Source organism: Leiobunum rupestre, chromosome 3, assembly GCF_980474605.1.
Source record: "Leiobunum rupestre chromosome 3, qqLeiRupe1.1.hap1, whole genome shotgun sequence".
Taxonomy (NCBI): domain Eukaryota; kingdom Metazoa; phylum Arthropoda; class Arachnida; order Opiliones; family Sclerosomatidae; genus Leiobunum; species Leiobunum rupestre.
Window position 1 is genome coordinate 27,841,932 of NC_143386.1, and position 16,711 is coordinate 27,858,642.

A 16,711-nucleotide genomic window follows, 5' to 3' on the forward strand; every position below is an offset into this window, starting at 1 on the left:
ATCGGCAGTTTCTTTTAAAATAGTTACCACGCTTTCTTGGGGTAACGTTGTCTTAATGAGCTATAGACGTTGAAAATTATATTTTTCTCTTTACTTGTTAACAATAAACCTTTATCATGCTTTTTATAGTAACCTCTTGGGCTATTTAAAATATTTGTAGCTTCAATTATCGAACCTTCTTTAGCTGCATTCAGTAATTAAACTCATGACAACATGAAATTAAAAAATAGATTCCAATTTCGGTTCCTAGATGGCGCGAAAAAACGATGAAACTCACGAAATTTGAAATTGACTGTAAAGTGGTCAAATTTAAATTACGCGCGGTCGACTGGCCGGAAATGGTCTGAGGTATCCTTGCGCCGACTGTACTATATATTTTGTCTTTCTTAGCCTGCAACTCACTATAGTTTAAGTTTTCTTAATTACTTTGTCAGATAGATTGAGTTAAATTTAGAATTTAAATATGGGCGTTCTAAGATCTAGATTTGAATTAGATAAATCATTAGGTTACCTATCTTTGGCTTTCAAAGCAAATTGCTTTTATTTAGCTAAATGATTAGTTTAGTCTGATATCTTGAATTTTTATAACTAGAGGTCTTAATAAGAAGTAGGTGAAGTACGCAATTGTAAAAACTTGCCCTAAATTGAGGTAAGGTTCCTCGATGGGGGAGGCTCCAATTCATGTTAATAGAATAACTAAGGTAAGAAAACTTCAGTATAAATGAGGATATGATGAATAATTGACTGTCCATCCCCCCCTCTTATATAGTATATACTATTTTACACTATTTTTGGGTCTTTACCATTGTTAAGTGGGATTTTATTAATTGGGTTGGATGTAGGAAGTTTAGGTTATAGTTATTTGTATTATATTAATTGTGAATTTGATTTATGTATGTTTCCTTTAATTTTCTTTGCTTTTTTGGTTAAATTACCTGCGTATATGGTGCATTTGTGGCTTCCTAAGGCCCATGTCGAAGCTCCGGGTTTTGGTTCTATAGTTTTAGCTGGTGTTATGTTGAAATTAGGGGGTTATCGTGTTATCCGGTTTTTACCTTTTTTTGTAAATGTCCTTAAAAGCTGATTGGATTTAGTATTAAGTTTTTCGGTTTTGGGGGGGGGGGGGGTTGGCTAGAGTTATTTGTTTATCACAGGGAGATTTAAAGTCTCTTGTAGCATATTCTTCTGTTGGGCATATAATAATGTTTTTAGGAGGGGTTTTTAGTTTAAGAGTATATGGCTATACTGGAGGAGTAATTATGATAATTGCTTATGGGTTTACATCTTCTGGGTTATTTAGTTTAATTAATATGGTTTATGAGCGGTTACATCCACGTAGTCTTTTATTAATTCGTGGAATGCTATTGGTTAACCCTTTTATGGGGTTATTTTGATTTCTCTTAAGTGCAATAAATATAGCTGCTCCACTATTTTTTAATTTGGTGGGGGAGTTGATTTTATATTTTGGAATTTTGGGTGTTGAAAAATTATATATAGTTCCTTTAGGTCCAATGTTTTTTTTAGGTGCTGCATATTCCTTATATTTTTTTTCTTTGGTCCAACATGGTCCTTTATTGTGTAGTTATAGTTTTTTTAGTTGTCTTAACCTGCGAGAAAGTTTTATTATTTTAGCCCATATTGTCCCTCTTTTATTCTTAATTTTGAAGTTAGATTTTTTTTAGCCTTAAATAGTTTAAGAAAAATATCAATTTGTGGTATTGGAGATAATGTGTAGTTTTTAGGTAGTGAATATTTTTAAATTTTGATTTATGTTATTAAGAGTGTGTTGTTCCTTGGGCTAAATTTATTAATAAATGGTCCAAGTTTTGTTTTAGAGTATTCTCTTTATGAGGGAAGTGTGGGGGTGAGCTTTATGCTTTTGTTTGATTGAGTGGGTTTATTTTTCTATCTGTTGTGTTGATTATTAGAAGATTTGTGCTTTTTTTATAGAAGAAGTTATATAAGAGCTGACTTGAATTTTAGGCGATTTTCTTATTTGGTAGTTTTATTTGTTTTGAGAATGGGTTTGTTTGTTCTAAGCCCTAACTTAGTGTCTTTGCTGCTAGGGTGGGATGGGCTTGGTCTGATTTCTTATTGTTTAGTAATTTTTTACCCTAACGTTAAGTCTTATAATTGTGGTATAATTACGGTTTTAATGAATCGTATTGGGGATGTGGGTATTTTATTAGGTATTGCTTTTTTGGCTTCATGTGGGAGATGGAATTTTATCTGGCTTTTTTCTGGGGATTTGAGTAGTAACCTTAATGTTGTTGGGGCTTTAATTATTCTAGGGGCGATAACTAAGAGAGCTCAGTTACCTTTTTCGTGTTGGTTGCCTGCAGCTATAGCTGCCCCTACACCCGTCTCGGCTTTAGTACATTCTTCTACCTTAGTGACTGCAGGTGTATTTCTATTAATTCGTTTTTGAGGGTCTTTTGAGTTTGCAGCTGAGGGGGTTTTTAATAGTAATTTCTTTATTAACTCTTATTATAGGAGGTGTGGGTGCTTGCGTAGAAATAGATTTTAGGAAAGTAATTGCTTTGTCTACTTTGAGTCAGTTGGGGTTAATAGTATTTACGCTTTCTTTAGGTCTTTGAGAAATAGCCTATTTTCATCTTTTGACTCGTGCTATTTTTAAGGCTTTATTATTTTTGTGCGCCGGTTTTATTATTCATAGTATATTTGGTTATCAGGATATCCGGGTACTGGGGGGGCGGATACAGAGATCTCCTCTTGTTGGTCTAGGGTATTTAGTAAGCTTTTTAAGATTATGTGGGAATCCTTTCTCATGTGGCTTTTATTCTAAAGATTTAATTATTGAGCTATATCTTATAGGGTCTAAATTTTTTTTATTGTTTTTGGTTTCTTTTTTGGTGTTTTTATGACTATAATTTACAGACTTCGTTTGGTTTATTACTTATATATAAGAGCATACGACTATGCTTCTGGTGTCTATTTATCTTTTTGAGGGAAGATTTTTACTCTTGGTGCTATTTCTAGTAGCCTTAAATTTATTTTATAGAAGTTTTCTAACAAAATTTGTTAATGTGATGATAATTTTTTTATTGGGTATATGATTTTTAAGCTGGGTTAGTTCTTACCCTGGAATGCTTTTAGGGGATAAAATTGGCGGAATAATGGTTTGAGGAGACTTAGGTTGAAATGAATTAGTAGGGGGTGTAGGTATATTTAGGATTTTAGGAGAAATAAGAGTAAAAATGCAGCGTTATCAGCTAGGGCTCATTCTATTAGTTGTAGTTTGCTGTTTTTTTATTACTTGTATAGTTTAATTAGAATATAGTTTTGAAGCAACTAGGGTAAGAATTTTGTAAGTATTCTTAACCAAGGGTAGTTTGGGTCTGAAAATCCCATGTGTTTTTACACCATAAAAATAAAGACTATGTTGTTGATTAACATCTCTAAAGTTAGCGGCTTTATTTATTTATTCTCTTTGATAGGAGTGTTTTCAATTTTCTTATTAACAATAAGATACCTCTATTTGGTTTCTATTAAATTAATAGAGACTGTCCCTCTTTCAGGCCAAACTGAATGTAATGTTATACTACTATTAAAGGGTTAAGGCTAGGTAGGCTTACAATTTTTAATTGCAAATTAAATTTAATTTTTTAAATACTAACCTTCAGTTCAATTAAGTGCCCCTTGGTTTCATTCGTGTAATAGTCCAAGTATTAAGATAAGTACCAGAATAATAACGGATGTAACTATCTGTATTGATATAAAGTCTCTAACAGGGATGGGGATTATAAACACAATGAAAATTAATGCAATTAAAAAGAACTGGAGAGATAATGGAACTCGGATTTTGTAGAGAGGGTTAAAGCCACACTCAAAGGGGGAAATTTTTTCTAGCGCAGTGTGGGGTGATAAAGCTAAATTAGAGGTGAGAAATATAAATAGGACTCTAATTACTAGGGCAATTAAAACTAATGTGATAATAATTATCTAATTTATTTAAACCTTTTAGTTGGAAGCTAATTGTACTTTGATTATACTAAATAGATAGCTGCCCCATCAGTAGATTATTGAGTATAGAAGCAATCAAACTACGTCTACGAAATGTAAGTATATGTAAGTATCAAGCTGCAGCTTCAAACCCAAAATGAAGAAGACTTGAAAAATGAAAGTTGTTATGTCGTAGTAAAGAGACTAGTAAAAGGGTGGATCCTACAATTACATGAAGTCCATGAAACCCTGTTGAGACAAAAAATGTGGTGCCATAAATTGAATCGGCGATGGTAAAAGAAGCTTCTATATACTCTCAGGCTTGTAAAAGTGTGAAGTATACACCCAGTGCTAGAGTAATTGTGAGGGCTGATTTAGCTTGTGAAACATTATTATGTAGGAGTCTATGGTGTGCTCATGTAATTGAGATACCTGAAGATAGTAGGATTGTTGTATTAAGTCGAGGGATTTGGAGAGGGTTAAAAGGTTGAATTCTTTGAGGGGGTCAGATTATTCCGACTTCGATATTAGGGGATAATCTTCTATGCAAAAAAGCCCAGAAGAAAGAGATAAAGAAAAATACATCTGAGATAAAAAATAAGATTATGCCTCATTGGAGGCCTACTATAACTTTATTGGAGTGTATTCCTTGAAATGTTGCTTCTCGAGTGATATCTCGTCATCATTGGTAGGCTGATAGAGATAATATTATTAGTCTAACTAATAGTAAAAAGTTAACTTTTAGGTATATCCATCTAATAATACCTGAAGTTATAAATAAGACACTAAGCGATGTTGTCAAGGGTCATGGACTTTGGTCTACAATATGGTATGGGTGAAAGTTTTTCATAGTGGATTTCTGTTGAGTATAAGGAGATTAAAACGATAAAAACGTAAGCTTGGATTATGGCTACTGCTCATTCTAAGGTCAAGAGTAAGAATTGTGTTGAAATAATTGCTCCTCTTTTAATTAAAGAATTAATTGCCCCTTGGTTGCCTAAGAGCGTTAGAAGAAGGTGCCCTGCAATTATATTTGCAGATAGTCGAATAGCGAGAGTAATAGGCCGAATTGCATTTCTAATTGTTTCAGTTAGAATCATGAAGGTTATTAAAGCAATTGGGGTGTTATTGGGCAGTAAGTGTGCAAATATCTTGTTTGTGTTATTTAGTCACCCGAATAGTATAAATGTGACTCAGATTGGAAGGGCTAAGCTTAGTGTGATAACTATATGACTTGTGGCGGTGAAGATAAATGGGAATAGCATAATTAAGTTATTAATTAGAATTATTCATATTAGTGCGATAATGACTAGAGGTATTCCTTGTGTTGAAGTTCTTCCTAATAGAGCTGTAAGCTCGTTATTTAGAGAGTTTATTCCTTTACTTACTAAGGTAGTGTTTCGAGTTGGTGACAGCCAAAATCATAAGGGCATAATTAAAATAGGGCTAAAGGCGCTAATTCAGTTTATTGAAAAATTTTGTGAAGTAGATGGATCAAAAGTGGAAAATAGATTAGTTATCATTGTCAGTTGAAGGCTCTGTTTTGCTTATTTATAGGGTATTATCTATAGTCCCGGCATTGAATTATTTGTAAAAACTTATTATAATTAAAATTAATCTTATTAAAATGAGGGGATTATTGCTATTTGTGGCAATAAAAGGGGCGATTGCGATTGTATTTTGACAAAATACTGTTATTTGTTAACTACCCTCTTCATTAAGGGGGGAACCCATAGGATGGTTTAAGAGACCAATGCTTATAATTTCAGCCACTTAAAGGAAAAAGTTATATATTTTCCCAACCTTCTATATTAATCCAGTCGATATAATTTTGTGTTGGGATACTCTCTAGTACGATAGGTATAAAACTATGTTCTGTGCCACAAATTTCTGAGCATTGGCCGTAGAAGACTCCATTTCGTAGGGATAAAAGAGGGAGTTGGTTGAGTCGTCCAGGGACAGCATCTGCTTTAATCCCTATTGAGGGTATTGCTCATGAATGGATTACATCAGTAGCTGAGATTAAAAGGCGAACATTAATATTAGTTGGGATTACTACTCGGTTATCTACTTCTAATAGGCGGAAGTTATTTCGTGAAAGGTCATTTGTTTGGATTATATAAGAGTCAAAAATGATGTCTTTGAAATCCGTCTATTCGTATGATCAGTATCATTGGTGCCCTATAGTTTTGATGGTTATATTTGGGTGGTTTGTTTCATCCATTATATAAAGTAGTTGTAGCGATGGGAAGGCAATAAAAATAAGTATGAAAGCGGGAATGATTGTTCAGAAAGTCTCGATTTCTTGCCCCTCTAACAGGAGTCGATTTGAGAACCTGTTAATTAATGAATTAATTATCATATATGAAACTAGAATAGTTATTAAGATCAAAATGATTGAAGTATGGTCGTGGAAAAAGATTATTTGTTCCATAATAGGGGAAGCTGCGTCTGTGAAAAGAATTTTATTTCAAGTTGCCATAATTGAATACTAAATTTAATTGAGTGTTAGTATGACTTATTGGAGGGTGTTGATGTGCCCATTCTACAGAAGTTGGTATATGGGAGGAGAATATTATAATTCGTTGGGCTACTATAATTTCTCAAATGATAAAAATTAAATAAATTATTGCAATTATGGATAGAGTGGAACCAAGTGAGGATATAACATTTCATGAGGTATAGGCATCTGGGTAGTCAGAATATCGTCGGGGTATTCCTCCTAGCCCAAGAAAGTGTTGGGGGAAGAAGGTTAAATTAACCCCTAAAAATATAAGGATAAAGTGTGTTTTTAATCATTTAGGGTTTATAATTAGTCCTGTAAATAGGGGTATTCAGTGGACAATTCCCCCTATAATGGCAAAGACTGCGCCTATTGATAGAACATAATGAAAATGTGCGACTACATAGTAGGTGTCATGGAGAATAATATATCTAGTGAGGAGTTTGCCAAGATTACTCCTGTGAGTCCCCCTATAGTAAATAAAAAGACAAAACCTAGGCTTCAATAAAGAGAGGGGTCTAAATTTAGCTTTGATCCATGTATTGTTGCTAATCAGCTAAAAATTTTAATTCCTGTGGGTACAGCAATAATTATTGTAGCAGCGGTGAAGTAAGCTCGTGTGTCTACATCTATTCCTACAGTGAATATATGATGGGCTCAAACAACAAAGCCTAAGATACCAATAGCTAGCATTGCGTATATTATTCCTAGTGTTCCGAACGGTTCTTTTTTCCTGTTTGGTGGCTAATAATGTGGGAAACTATTCCGAATCCTGGGAGAATTAAGATATATACTTCTGGATGACCAAAACTCAAAATAGGTGTTGGTACAAAATCGGGTCCCCCCCCCCTCCAGCTGGGTCAAAAAAAGAAGAATTAAAATTACGGTCAGTTAAGAGCATTGTGATAGCTCCTGCGAGAACTGGTAGTGAGAGAAGGAGGAGAATTGCTGTAATTTTAATTGATCAGACGAATAAAGGTACTCGTTCAAAAATATCCCTGGGGTTCGTATATTAATAACAGTTGTGAAAAAATTTACAGCCCCTAAAATTGAGGAGATTCCTGCTAAGTGCAAAGAAAAAATAGTTAGATCAACAGAGGGTCCTCTATGGGCTAGGTTTCTTGAGAGAGGGGGGTAAACTGTCCATCCGGTTCCGGCCCCACTTTCTACTATGGTGGATCTTAAAAGTAATAGGAAAGAGGGTGGGAGTAACCAAAATCTTATGTTGTTTAAACGTGGGAAAGCTATGTCTGGGGCCCCAAGTATTAAGGGGACTAACCAGTTCCCGAAATTTCCCATTATGATAGGTATAACTATAAAAAAAAATATAACAAAAGCGTGGGATGTAACAATTACATTCTATTATTGAACTCGGTTGACCTAATTCAATTCGAATAAGGATTCTTAGGGCAGAGCCAACTATTGCAGCTCAAACACCAAAAATTATATATAGTGTCCCAATATCTTTATGGTTAGTTGAGCATAATCATCGCGGTAAAATGTCTGAGAATAGGAGGTAAATTGTAAATCTATTGATGGGTTATCCCTTTTACTATGGTTTTATAGTTTAAAAAAAATTAAAATTGCAAATTTTAAGATATACGTTATTAAAGCTTAATTTTGATTAATGTAAACTTTGAAAGTGTATAGTTTTTTTTAACTTAAAGCTTTAATAGCTTAGGATAATCAGAGGGCCTAACAAAAGGAATAAAATTGAGAGTCAGTTTTGTTCTTTTTGTAGTTTAGGGGGCTTTGATTAAATAGGACTAAGGCTGTGTAAGTAATTCGTAGATAAAATATAAATTAATTATAGAACCTAGCAATATTAAGAGAATTAGGCAGTATCTATCATTTGTAAGTAGTAGCGTTAGAACAAATATCCTTGGAAAAAATCCAATTATAGGGGGCATCCCTCCCAAACTTAACATTAGGAGGTAGAGGGGTAGCTTGGATCCTCTAGATATAACTATAGTTTTGTTAAGTGAGTTAATATTATGTTTACTTAAAATATTTGATAAAATAGCTAAGGTAATTGAGTAGACAAGAAAATAAATTATAAAGATTTTTAAGTTAAGTTTTAGTGCTACTAGGAGTCAGGCTAAATGGGACATAGATGAAAATCCTAGAATTTTTTTGTAGAAGTTTGGTTGAACCCTCTTAAAGCTCCGAAAATTAATGATAGTACAATATAAAATAAAAGATTTATTTTTGTTATTGTTAAGGTTACTAGGAGTAACGGGGTTAGTTTTTTTCATGTAAGGATGATAAATGTGCTTATTCAATCTACACACTCTAAGAGTGTAGGAATTCAGAAATGTAGGGGAGCTGCTCCTACTTTTGTTATTAATGCTAATAGTGTGAGAGAAGATAATGAAAAATTTATTTCTATTTGTACGGATCTGATAATAAGCATAGAAGAGGCTACCCCTTGAACCAAAATATTATTTTATAGCAGCTTCTGAGCTACTAATATTTATTTTATTAATGATTAAGGGGATAAGGCCTATCAAGTTTATTTCGAGGCCAAATCAAACTAAAAATCAGGATGTAGCTCTAAGTGATATTATTGGCCCTAATATAACTATTATTAGGAAAATTAGGTTGGCAGGTTTTATGATTATAAAAGGAGTTGTTCTCATCCTTAGGTTATGGGCCTAAAAGCTTAGTTAGCTTACTTTTAAGTTTTGGTGTTGCCGCACGGTGCCCTTTGAAGGTACAGGAGATAATTGTCTTATTAAACTTAATTTTTTCTTTTTCTTTTCTAGTCCAACAAGAAAAAGGAAAATTACGTTATGCTATTCATATAATAGATTACTGTATTGTAACCAGGAGATGGCGTTGGGGTTGCCTAATTAGTTGAAAATGAGCCTTTGGTAAAATAGAAGGTTTCTTGGTAAGATGCAGTAGGTTTATTCCTGTATCAATTGGCACGGAATTCAAATATGACAATAGTGCGTACGTGGGTTGTGAGGTCACTTAAAATTAAAATTTCTTAATGCAACCGAAAACGTACTTCAGACATGATGAGTACAAACTAGAAATATAATATTCAACCAAGTTGCTCTTAATTTAAAAACATTATGTACGTTTAAATTCAAAAATCGCCAAAATCACTGAAATGGGCCAATGCCCCACTTCTGGGGCCCCGATCTCACAAATGTTAACAATGCCGGCGAGGGCTTGATATTTCCAATCGATTGGGGGCGGCGGCGGACACAATACTTGAAACTATTACACTCAAATCCCTAGGGATGGTGTGTAAAAACGCAGTGTTAGAATATAAGACCCCGTTAGCCTCATCTGTTTAGTTATCTTAGTAATTAGGTTTTTTCTTCGTATTTTTAGTATGTTTTTTGTTATTATGAATAGTAAATAAAGTTCTAGGCGCTATAGATATTTTATTCCGTAATTTTAATAAAGTCTTAAAGCAATTTCATTGTTTTACGCCATAGTTACGCCCATAGCTTAATACGTCGATACTCTAATTCACCTTGAATTTTACCTTTTGAAACTTTCGTATATTTGGCAGATGGATTTTGCTCAGGATTCTCCGTAAATACTGAAGCTTACTAATTGTATTTGTAATCTAGTTACTGTAGCATAGACAACGGCTGTTCTTCACATCTGCCCCAGTGTAGAACTGGATACCCAACAATGAAATGCTTTATTTTTCAACATATTTAGACAAAACGTTTGCCGAATCGGTAATTTTGCTGAGAAACGATTGCTCGACGACGAATATTGTAATAGCCACTCTTTCATTCGCTCAAATTAAGATAATGATTAAATTGGTAACATTCAAATGTAATATTTAAATACCCTGATTTAAATCTACTAAGTTTTGACATTAAGGTTCGCACAAACGGCTGGAAGGCTATGGGAAACCCTATTTAAATAATTCCCTTGTTTGAAGCTCCTTTCCTATTATTCAACCAATCACGCACTCATCCTTCTAAGTCTATTGTACCAACCCGAGCATTCCGAAACACAATGTCCAATTGATTCTTCGGAATTTCAATGAATTTTCGGATTTCAAATTTTTTGAAAATATTTACGTTTTTACATTAATTTGCGTATCTTTCCTTAGATTTGTATATTTTTATAAAATCTATCTGTATTCGGTGGTTTCGTTTAAGTTTTTGGATAATTTTGTTAAAATCCAGAATTTTTAAAAAATACGAAATCCCATACGGATTTTGGTCTAGTGTATTGGCATTTCTAGAAGTGCTACCCCACGGTTGCACCTAACCATCCAGCCAGCCTGGAACCCGGATCATCGACAACCTTCCAGAGACCGGTGGCCCAAAAACAAGTTCCGCCACAACACCCAAATAGGAGAGAGTAAGTAATTGTCAAACATTAGTTTATCAGTAGAATTGCATAACTGTGGTGCAATACTCAACTCAACATTCTACAACCTGTGACCTCGCAACAATTGCCCTGAGCTCCGCCTGCTGTGTCTGCCCTTCAATTAGCTCTTTTTAAATATGGCCTCTGTTACGGCATTTTCCAAGCAATTCGAGTCTAAATTTCAATTAAAATACACGTCCTTGACTCCTACGATGTAAGTCAACAAAATTTAATTTCAATCATCACTTTCAGAAAGGATGACCACCGAATCTCTTTTCACCAAACATTTCGTGATTGCTAATATAGGAATTTTATTTTGTTCAGGTTTTTCTGCAAGTGGTCTTCTCGAAAACCAACGCTTCAAATACTTCCAGTCATAGCAGCGAGACAAATTCCTCAATCCAAAAGAAACTTCACGCAGAACTTAAAACTCGAATCTGGCAAAATGAGCAGCCGATAATTGAAGAAGTCTATGCCACGAACGAAAAGGGAAATTTTATTGCTCACAAAAGAAAATATACTGGCGAAAAACCATTTCAATGTGACCAGTGTAGAAGGGATTTTTCACGAAAGAGCTATTTGATTTCCCATAAAAAAACTAACATGGGCGAGAAAACTTTTAAATGTGACCAGTGTAGTTACGCATGTTCACTAAAGAGCCGTTTGATTTTGCACAAAAGAACTCACACGGGCGAGAAACCATTTCAATGTGACCAGTGTAGTAAAGCATTTTCATTAAAGAATAGTTTGATTCCTACAAAAGAACTCACACGGGTGAGAAACCATTTCAATGTGACCAGTGTAGTTACACAGGTTCACAAAAGAGTTATTTGAAGTCCCACAAAAGAACTCACTCGGGCGAGAAACCAACTGGATGTCCAAAGCGTGGATACCGGGCCAGATACGATATAAAATTATTTCAAAGTGAAAAAGCGCGTCACGCACAGACTGCAAGGTCACACAAGTACCGAATTTGCGACCAGAACTTCCCCACGAAAAGAACCTTTCGAGCTAACCTTGGAAATCATGGTCTTCCAGGAAACCAAAGTGGCGCTTCGACCAGTCACGACCCAGATCCACGACACCGAACACCTTCACGACCTCGGCTGATTGAGAGCCTCTGTCGTTAATGGGGAGTTAGGTCTTGCTCGGTGCAGCTACGACGCGTCACAAATGAACAAATTCCATCCGGCATCGATAAATCTGACTGCGCCCACATCGTTCAATCAGAAGATCCCTTAACTGACACCGACCCAACCGCGACCCTACCCATTAATAACGAAGTGGTCCTTGGCAAAGAATTCCTCGCAGTCGATGTCAGCGCCATCAAAGAAGAGCCCCTTTATGACTTCTTGGAGCTTGTGGGTGTTCCGTCAGTCGTCAAATTAGAAGAGTTGGGAGATCGGCCAAATGAGGATAACAACCAGGGTGTCTCAATGAACCAGAACACTCTCGTCAAGATCGAATGTGGTTCGGAAGAACAAAATTTCTGAATTTTAGAACCAAGCTTTTGTACCCTGGAGGGGTTATACAATAACCGTGTCTGTGGGTGGGTGGGTGTGTGGGTGTATGTGTGTGTCCTGTTAACGCGTACGCATTTTCGGGGCAAAGTGTAATCACTGCGTACGCTTTGTGTTGAAATCACCGCGTTCGCAGTTGCTAGGGCTCTTTGCATTCGCAGTTCCTACGAAATGGAGTATTCTACGCCAATGCTCAGAGATTTGCGGGGCAGAACACAGTTTTATACCCATCGTTCTAGAAAGTATCCCAACACAAAATTATATCAACTGGATTAATATGGAAGGTTGGGAAAATATATAGATAATATCATTAAGTGGCTGAAATTATAAGCATTGGTCTCTTAAACCATCCTATGGGTTCCCCCCTTAATGAAGAGGGTAGTTAACAAATAACAGTATTTTGTCAAAATACAATCGCAATCGCCCCTTTTATTGCCACAAATAGCCCCCATAATATGAACTAGCCTTTTCTTTTATCCTCTCATTTTAATAAGATTAACTTTAATTATACTAAGTTTGTACAAAAAATTCAATGCGAGGGCTATAAACAACCTCCCAAACCAACGAAACAAAAACTTAAACTGACAATGATAACTAATTTATTCTCCACTTTTGACCCATCTACTTCACAAAATTTCTCAATAAACTGAATTAGAGCGTTTAGTCCTATTTTCATTATACCCTTATGATTTTGGCTACCACCAACGCGAAGCAATACTTTAATAAGTAGGGGGGTAAACTCCTTAACTAAGGAACTTACAGCCCTATTTGGGAGAACTTCAACACAAGGAATACCCCTAATTATTATCGCACTAATATGGATAATTCTAATTAATAATTTAATAGGACTATTCCCATTTATCTTCACCGCCACCAGTCACATAGTAATTACACTAAGCTTAGCCCTTCCAATCTGAGTCACATTTATACTATTCGGATGGCTAAATAATACAAATAAGATATTTGCGCACTTACTCCCCAACAACACCCCCATTGCTTTAATAACCTTCATAATTGTAATTGAAACAATTAGAAATGCAATTCGGCCTATTACTCTCGCTATCCGACTATCTGCTAATATAATTGCAGGGCATCTCCTTCTAACGCTTCTTGGTAACCAAGGAACAATTAGTTCTTTAACTAAAAGAAGAGCAATTATTCCGACACAATTCTTACTCTTGACCCTAGAATGGGCGGTAGCTATAATCCAAGCTTACGTTTTTATCGTTTTAATCTCTTTATACTCAGCAGAAATCCATTATGAAGAACTTTCACCCCTACCATATTGTAGATCAAAGCCCATGGCCTTTAACAACATCACTTAGTGTCCTATTTATAACTTCAGGTATTATTAGATGAATGTACCTAAAAGTTAACTTTTTACTATTAATTAGACTAATAATGTTATCCCTATCAGCCTACCAATGATGGCGAGATATCACTCGAGAAGCAACATTCCAAGGAATACACTCCAATAAAGTTATAAGAGGGCTCCAATGAGGTATGGTCCTCTTTATTATTTCAGAAGTATTTTTCAACATCTCATTCTTTTGGGCTTTTTTGCATAGAAGATTAGCCCCTAATATCGAAGTAGGGATAATCTGGCCCCCACAAAGAATTCAACCTTTTAACCCACTCCAGATCCCACTACTTAACACAACAATCCTCCTTTCTTCAGCCATCTCAATTACATGGGCACACCATAGACTCCTACATAATAATTTTTCACAAGCTAAATCAGCCTTAGCAATCACTCTAGCCTTAGGAGTATACTTCACAATTTTACAAGCCTGGGAGTACATCGAAGCTCCTTTTACCATCGCAGATTCAATTTATGGCACCACATTTTTTGTCTCAACAGGGTTTCATGGCTTGCATGTAATTGTGGGATCCACCCTTTTAATAGTCTCCTTACTACGGCATAACAACTTTCATTTTTCAAGTCTTCATCATTTTGGGTTTGAAGCCTCAGCTTGATACTGACATTTCGTAGACGTGGTCTGGTTACTTCTATACTCAATAATCTACTGATGAGGTAGCTATCTACTTAGTATAATCAAAGTAAAATTAACTTCCAACTAAAAAGTTTGAATAAATTAGATAATCATTATTACACTAGTTTTAATCACCCTAATAATTAGAATCTTATTTATATTACTCACCTCTAATTTAGCTTTTGCCTCCCACACTGCACTAGAAAAAATTTCTCCATTTGAGTGCGGATTCAACCCCTTGTATAAGAACCGAGTCTCGTTCTCTCTCCAATTCTTTTTGATTGCATTAATTTTCATTGTATTTGACATCGAAATGGTAATTATAATCCCCTTCCCTATTAGAGACTTTATGTCAATAACAATAGTTACATCCGTTATTATTCTAGTACTTATTTTAATACTAGGACTATTACACGAATGGCACCAAGGTGCACTTAATTGAACTTAAGGTTAGTATTTAAAAAATAAAGTTTAATTTGCAATTAAAAATTGTAAGCCTACCTAGCCTTAATCCTTTAATAGTAGTATAACATTACATTCAGTTTGGCCTGAAAGAGGGACAGTCCCTATTAATTTAATAGAAACCAAATAGAAGTATCTTATTGTTAATAAGAAAATTGAAAACACTCCTATTAAAGAGACTAAATAAATAAAGCCGCTAACTTTAAAAATGTTAATTGACAACATAGTCTTTATTTTTATGGTGTAAAAAACACGTGGGATTTTCAGACCCAAACTACCTTTGGTTAAGAATACTTATAAAATTCTTACCCTAGTTGCTTCAAAACTATATTCTACTTAAACTATACAAGTAATAAAAAAGACAACAAACTATAAATAGTAAAATGAGACCTAACTGTTACCCTAAAAAATTATACTGATAACTTTGCATTTTTACTCTTATTTCACCTAAACCTTTATAAGCACCTACACCCCCTATTAATTCATTTCAACCTAAGTCCCCTAGAACCACCACCCTGCCAATTTTATCCCCTAAAAGCATTCCAGGGTAAGAACTAACCCAGTTTAAAAATCATATCCCCAATAAAAATTTATTACCACGTTAACAAATTTTACTAAAAAACTTCTATAGGATACATTTAAGACTACTAAAAATAGTACCAAAAGAACACAAGTAAGAGTAAAGACCTTCCCCCAAAAAGGAAAATAAACACCAGAAACATAGTCCAAAGTAAAGAAAAATTTATAGTACTATCCTCCTTGTAAGTCAGTAAACATCCCCCCTGATAGTCTCTTATACATAAATAGTAAACTAGACGAAATCTATAAATGATCGTCATAAAAACACCAAAAAAAAGCCAAAAGCAATAAAGAAATTTTTAGACTCTATAAGATATAGCTCAATAATTAAATCTTTGGAGTAAAACCCGCAAGAAAAAGTGATCCCACACAATCTTAAAAAACTTACTAGGAGCCCCAGGCCCACAAAAGGAGAACTCTGTATTAGCCCCCCCAAACCACGAATATCCTGATAGCCAAATACACTATGAATAACAAAACCAGCACATAAAAATAATAAGGCCTTAAAAATAGCGTGAGTCAAAAGATGAAAATAGGCTATTTCTCAAAGGCCTAAAGAAAGTGTAAACACTATCAACCCTAATTGACTCAAAGTAGACAAAGCAATGACTTTCCTAAAATCTATTTCTACACAAGCACCTATACCCCCCATAATAAGGGTTAATAAAGAAATCACTATTAAAACCCCCCTTAACTCTAAACCTAAAAGACCCTCAGAACAAAGAAGTAAAAATACACCTGCAGTCACTAAAGTAGAAGAATGCACTAAAGCAGAAACAGGAGTGGGGGCAGCTATAGCGGCAGGTAGCCAACAAGAGAAAGGTAACTGTGCTCTCCTAGTTATCGCTCCTAAAATAATTAAAGCCCCAACTATATTTAAATTACCCCCTAGATCCCCTGGGGGGAGCCAAATAAAATTCCATCTCCCGTTTGAGGCCAAAAAAGAAATACCTAATAAAATACCCACATCCCCAATACGATTCATTAAAACAGTGATTATACCAGAGTTATAAGCCTTAATATTGGGATAAAAAATTACTTAACAATAAGAAATTAAACAAAGACCATCCCACCCTAGTAACAAAGATACTAAATTAGGGCTTAAAACAAATAAACCCATGCTCAAAACGAATAAGACTACCAAGTAAGAAAATCGCCTAAAATTCAAGTCAGCTCTTATATAACTTCTTCTATAAAAAAGTACGAATGATCAACACTACAGAAAAAAAAATAAGCCTAATCAGTCAAACAAAAGTATAAAACTCATTCTAACACTCCCCTCATAAAGAGAATACTCTAAAACAAAACTTTGACCATTTATTAATAAATTTAACCCAAAA

General features: G+C 34.8%; 2 protein-coding genes across 7 annotated transcripts in view; both read left to right on the forward strand.

Annotated features, from left to right (window-relative positions):
* LOC149951346 (uncharacterized) overlaps positions 1-16,711 on the forward strand; it is a 468,892-nt gene that overhangs the window by 42,847 nt on the left and 409,334 nt on the right. The window contains exon 3 of one of the 6 annotated variants that reach the window (XM_090167988.1): positions 11,772-12,275. The exons of the other annotated variants lie outside the window; for them this stretch is intronic. Coding sequence (XP_090024114.1) covers positions 11,772-11,946 — 175 coding nt within the window. The 3' untranslated portion in view covers positions 11,947-12,275. Of the gene's footprint in view, positions 1-11,771; positions 12,276-16,711 lie in introns of those variants that run through there. 6 annotated transcript variants of the gene reach the window in all.
* LOC149951347 (uncharacterized) overlaps positions 10,723-16,711 on the forward strand; it is a 103,302-nt gene continuing 97,313 nt past the window's right edge. The window contains exon 1 of the mRNA XM_090167978.1: positions 10,723-10,807. The gene's annotated coding sequence lies outside the window, so the exon portion shown is untranslated. The remainder of the gene's footprint in view (positions 10,808-16,711) is intronic.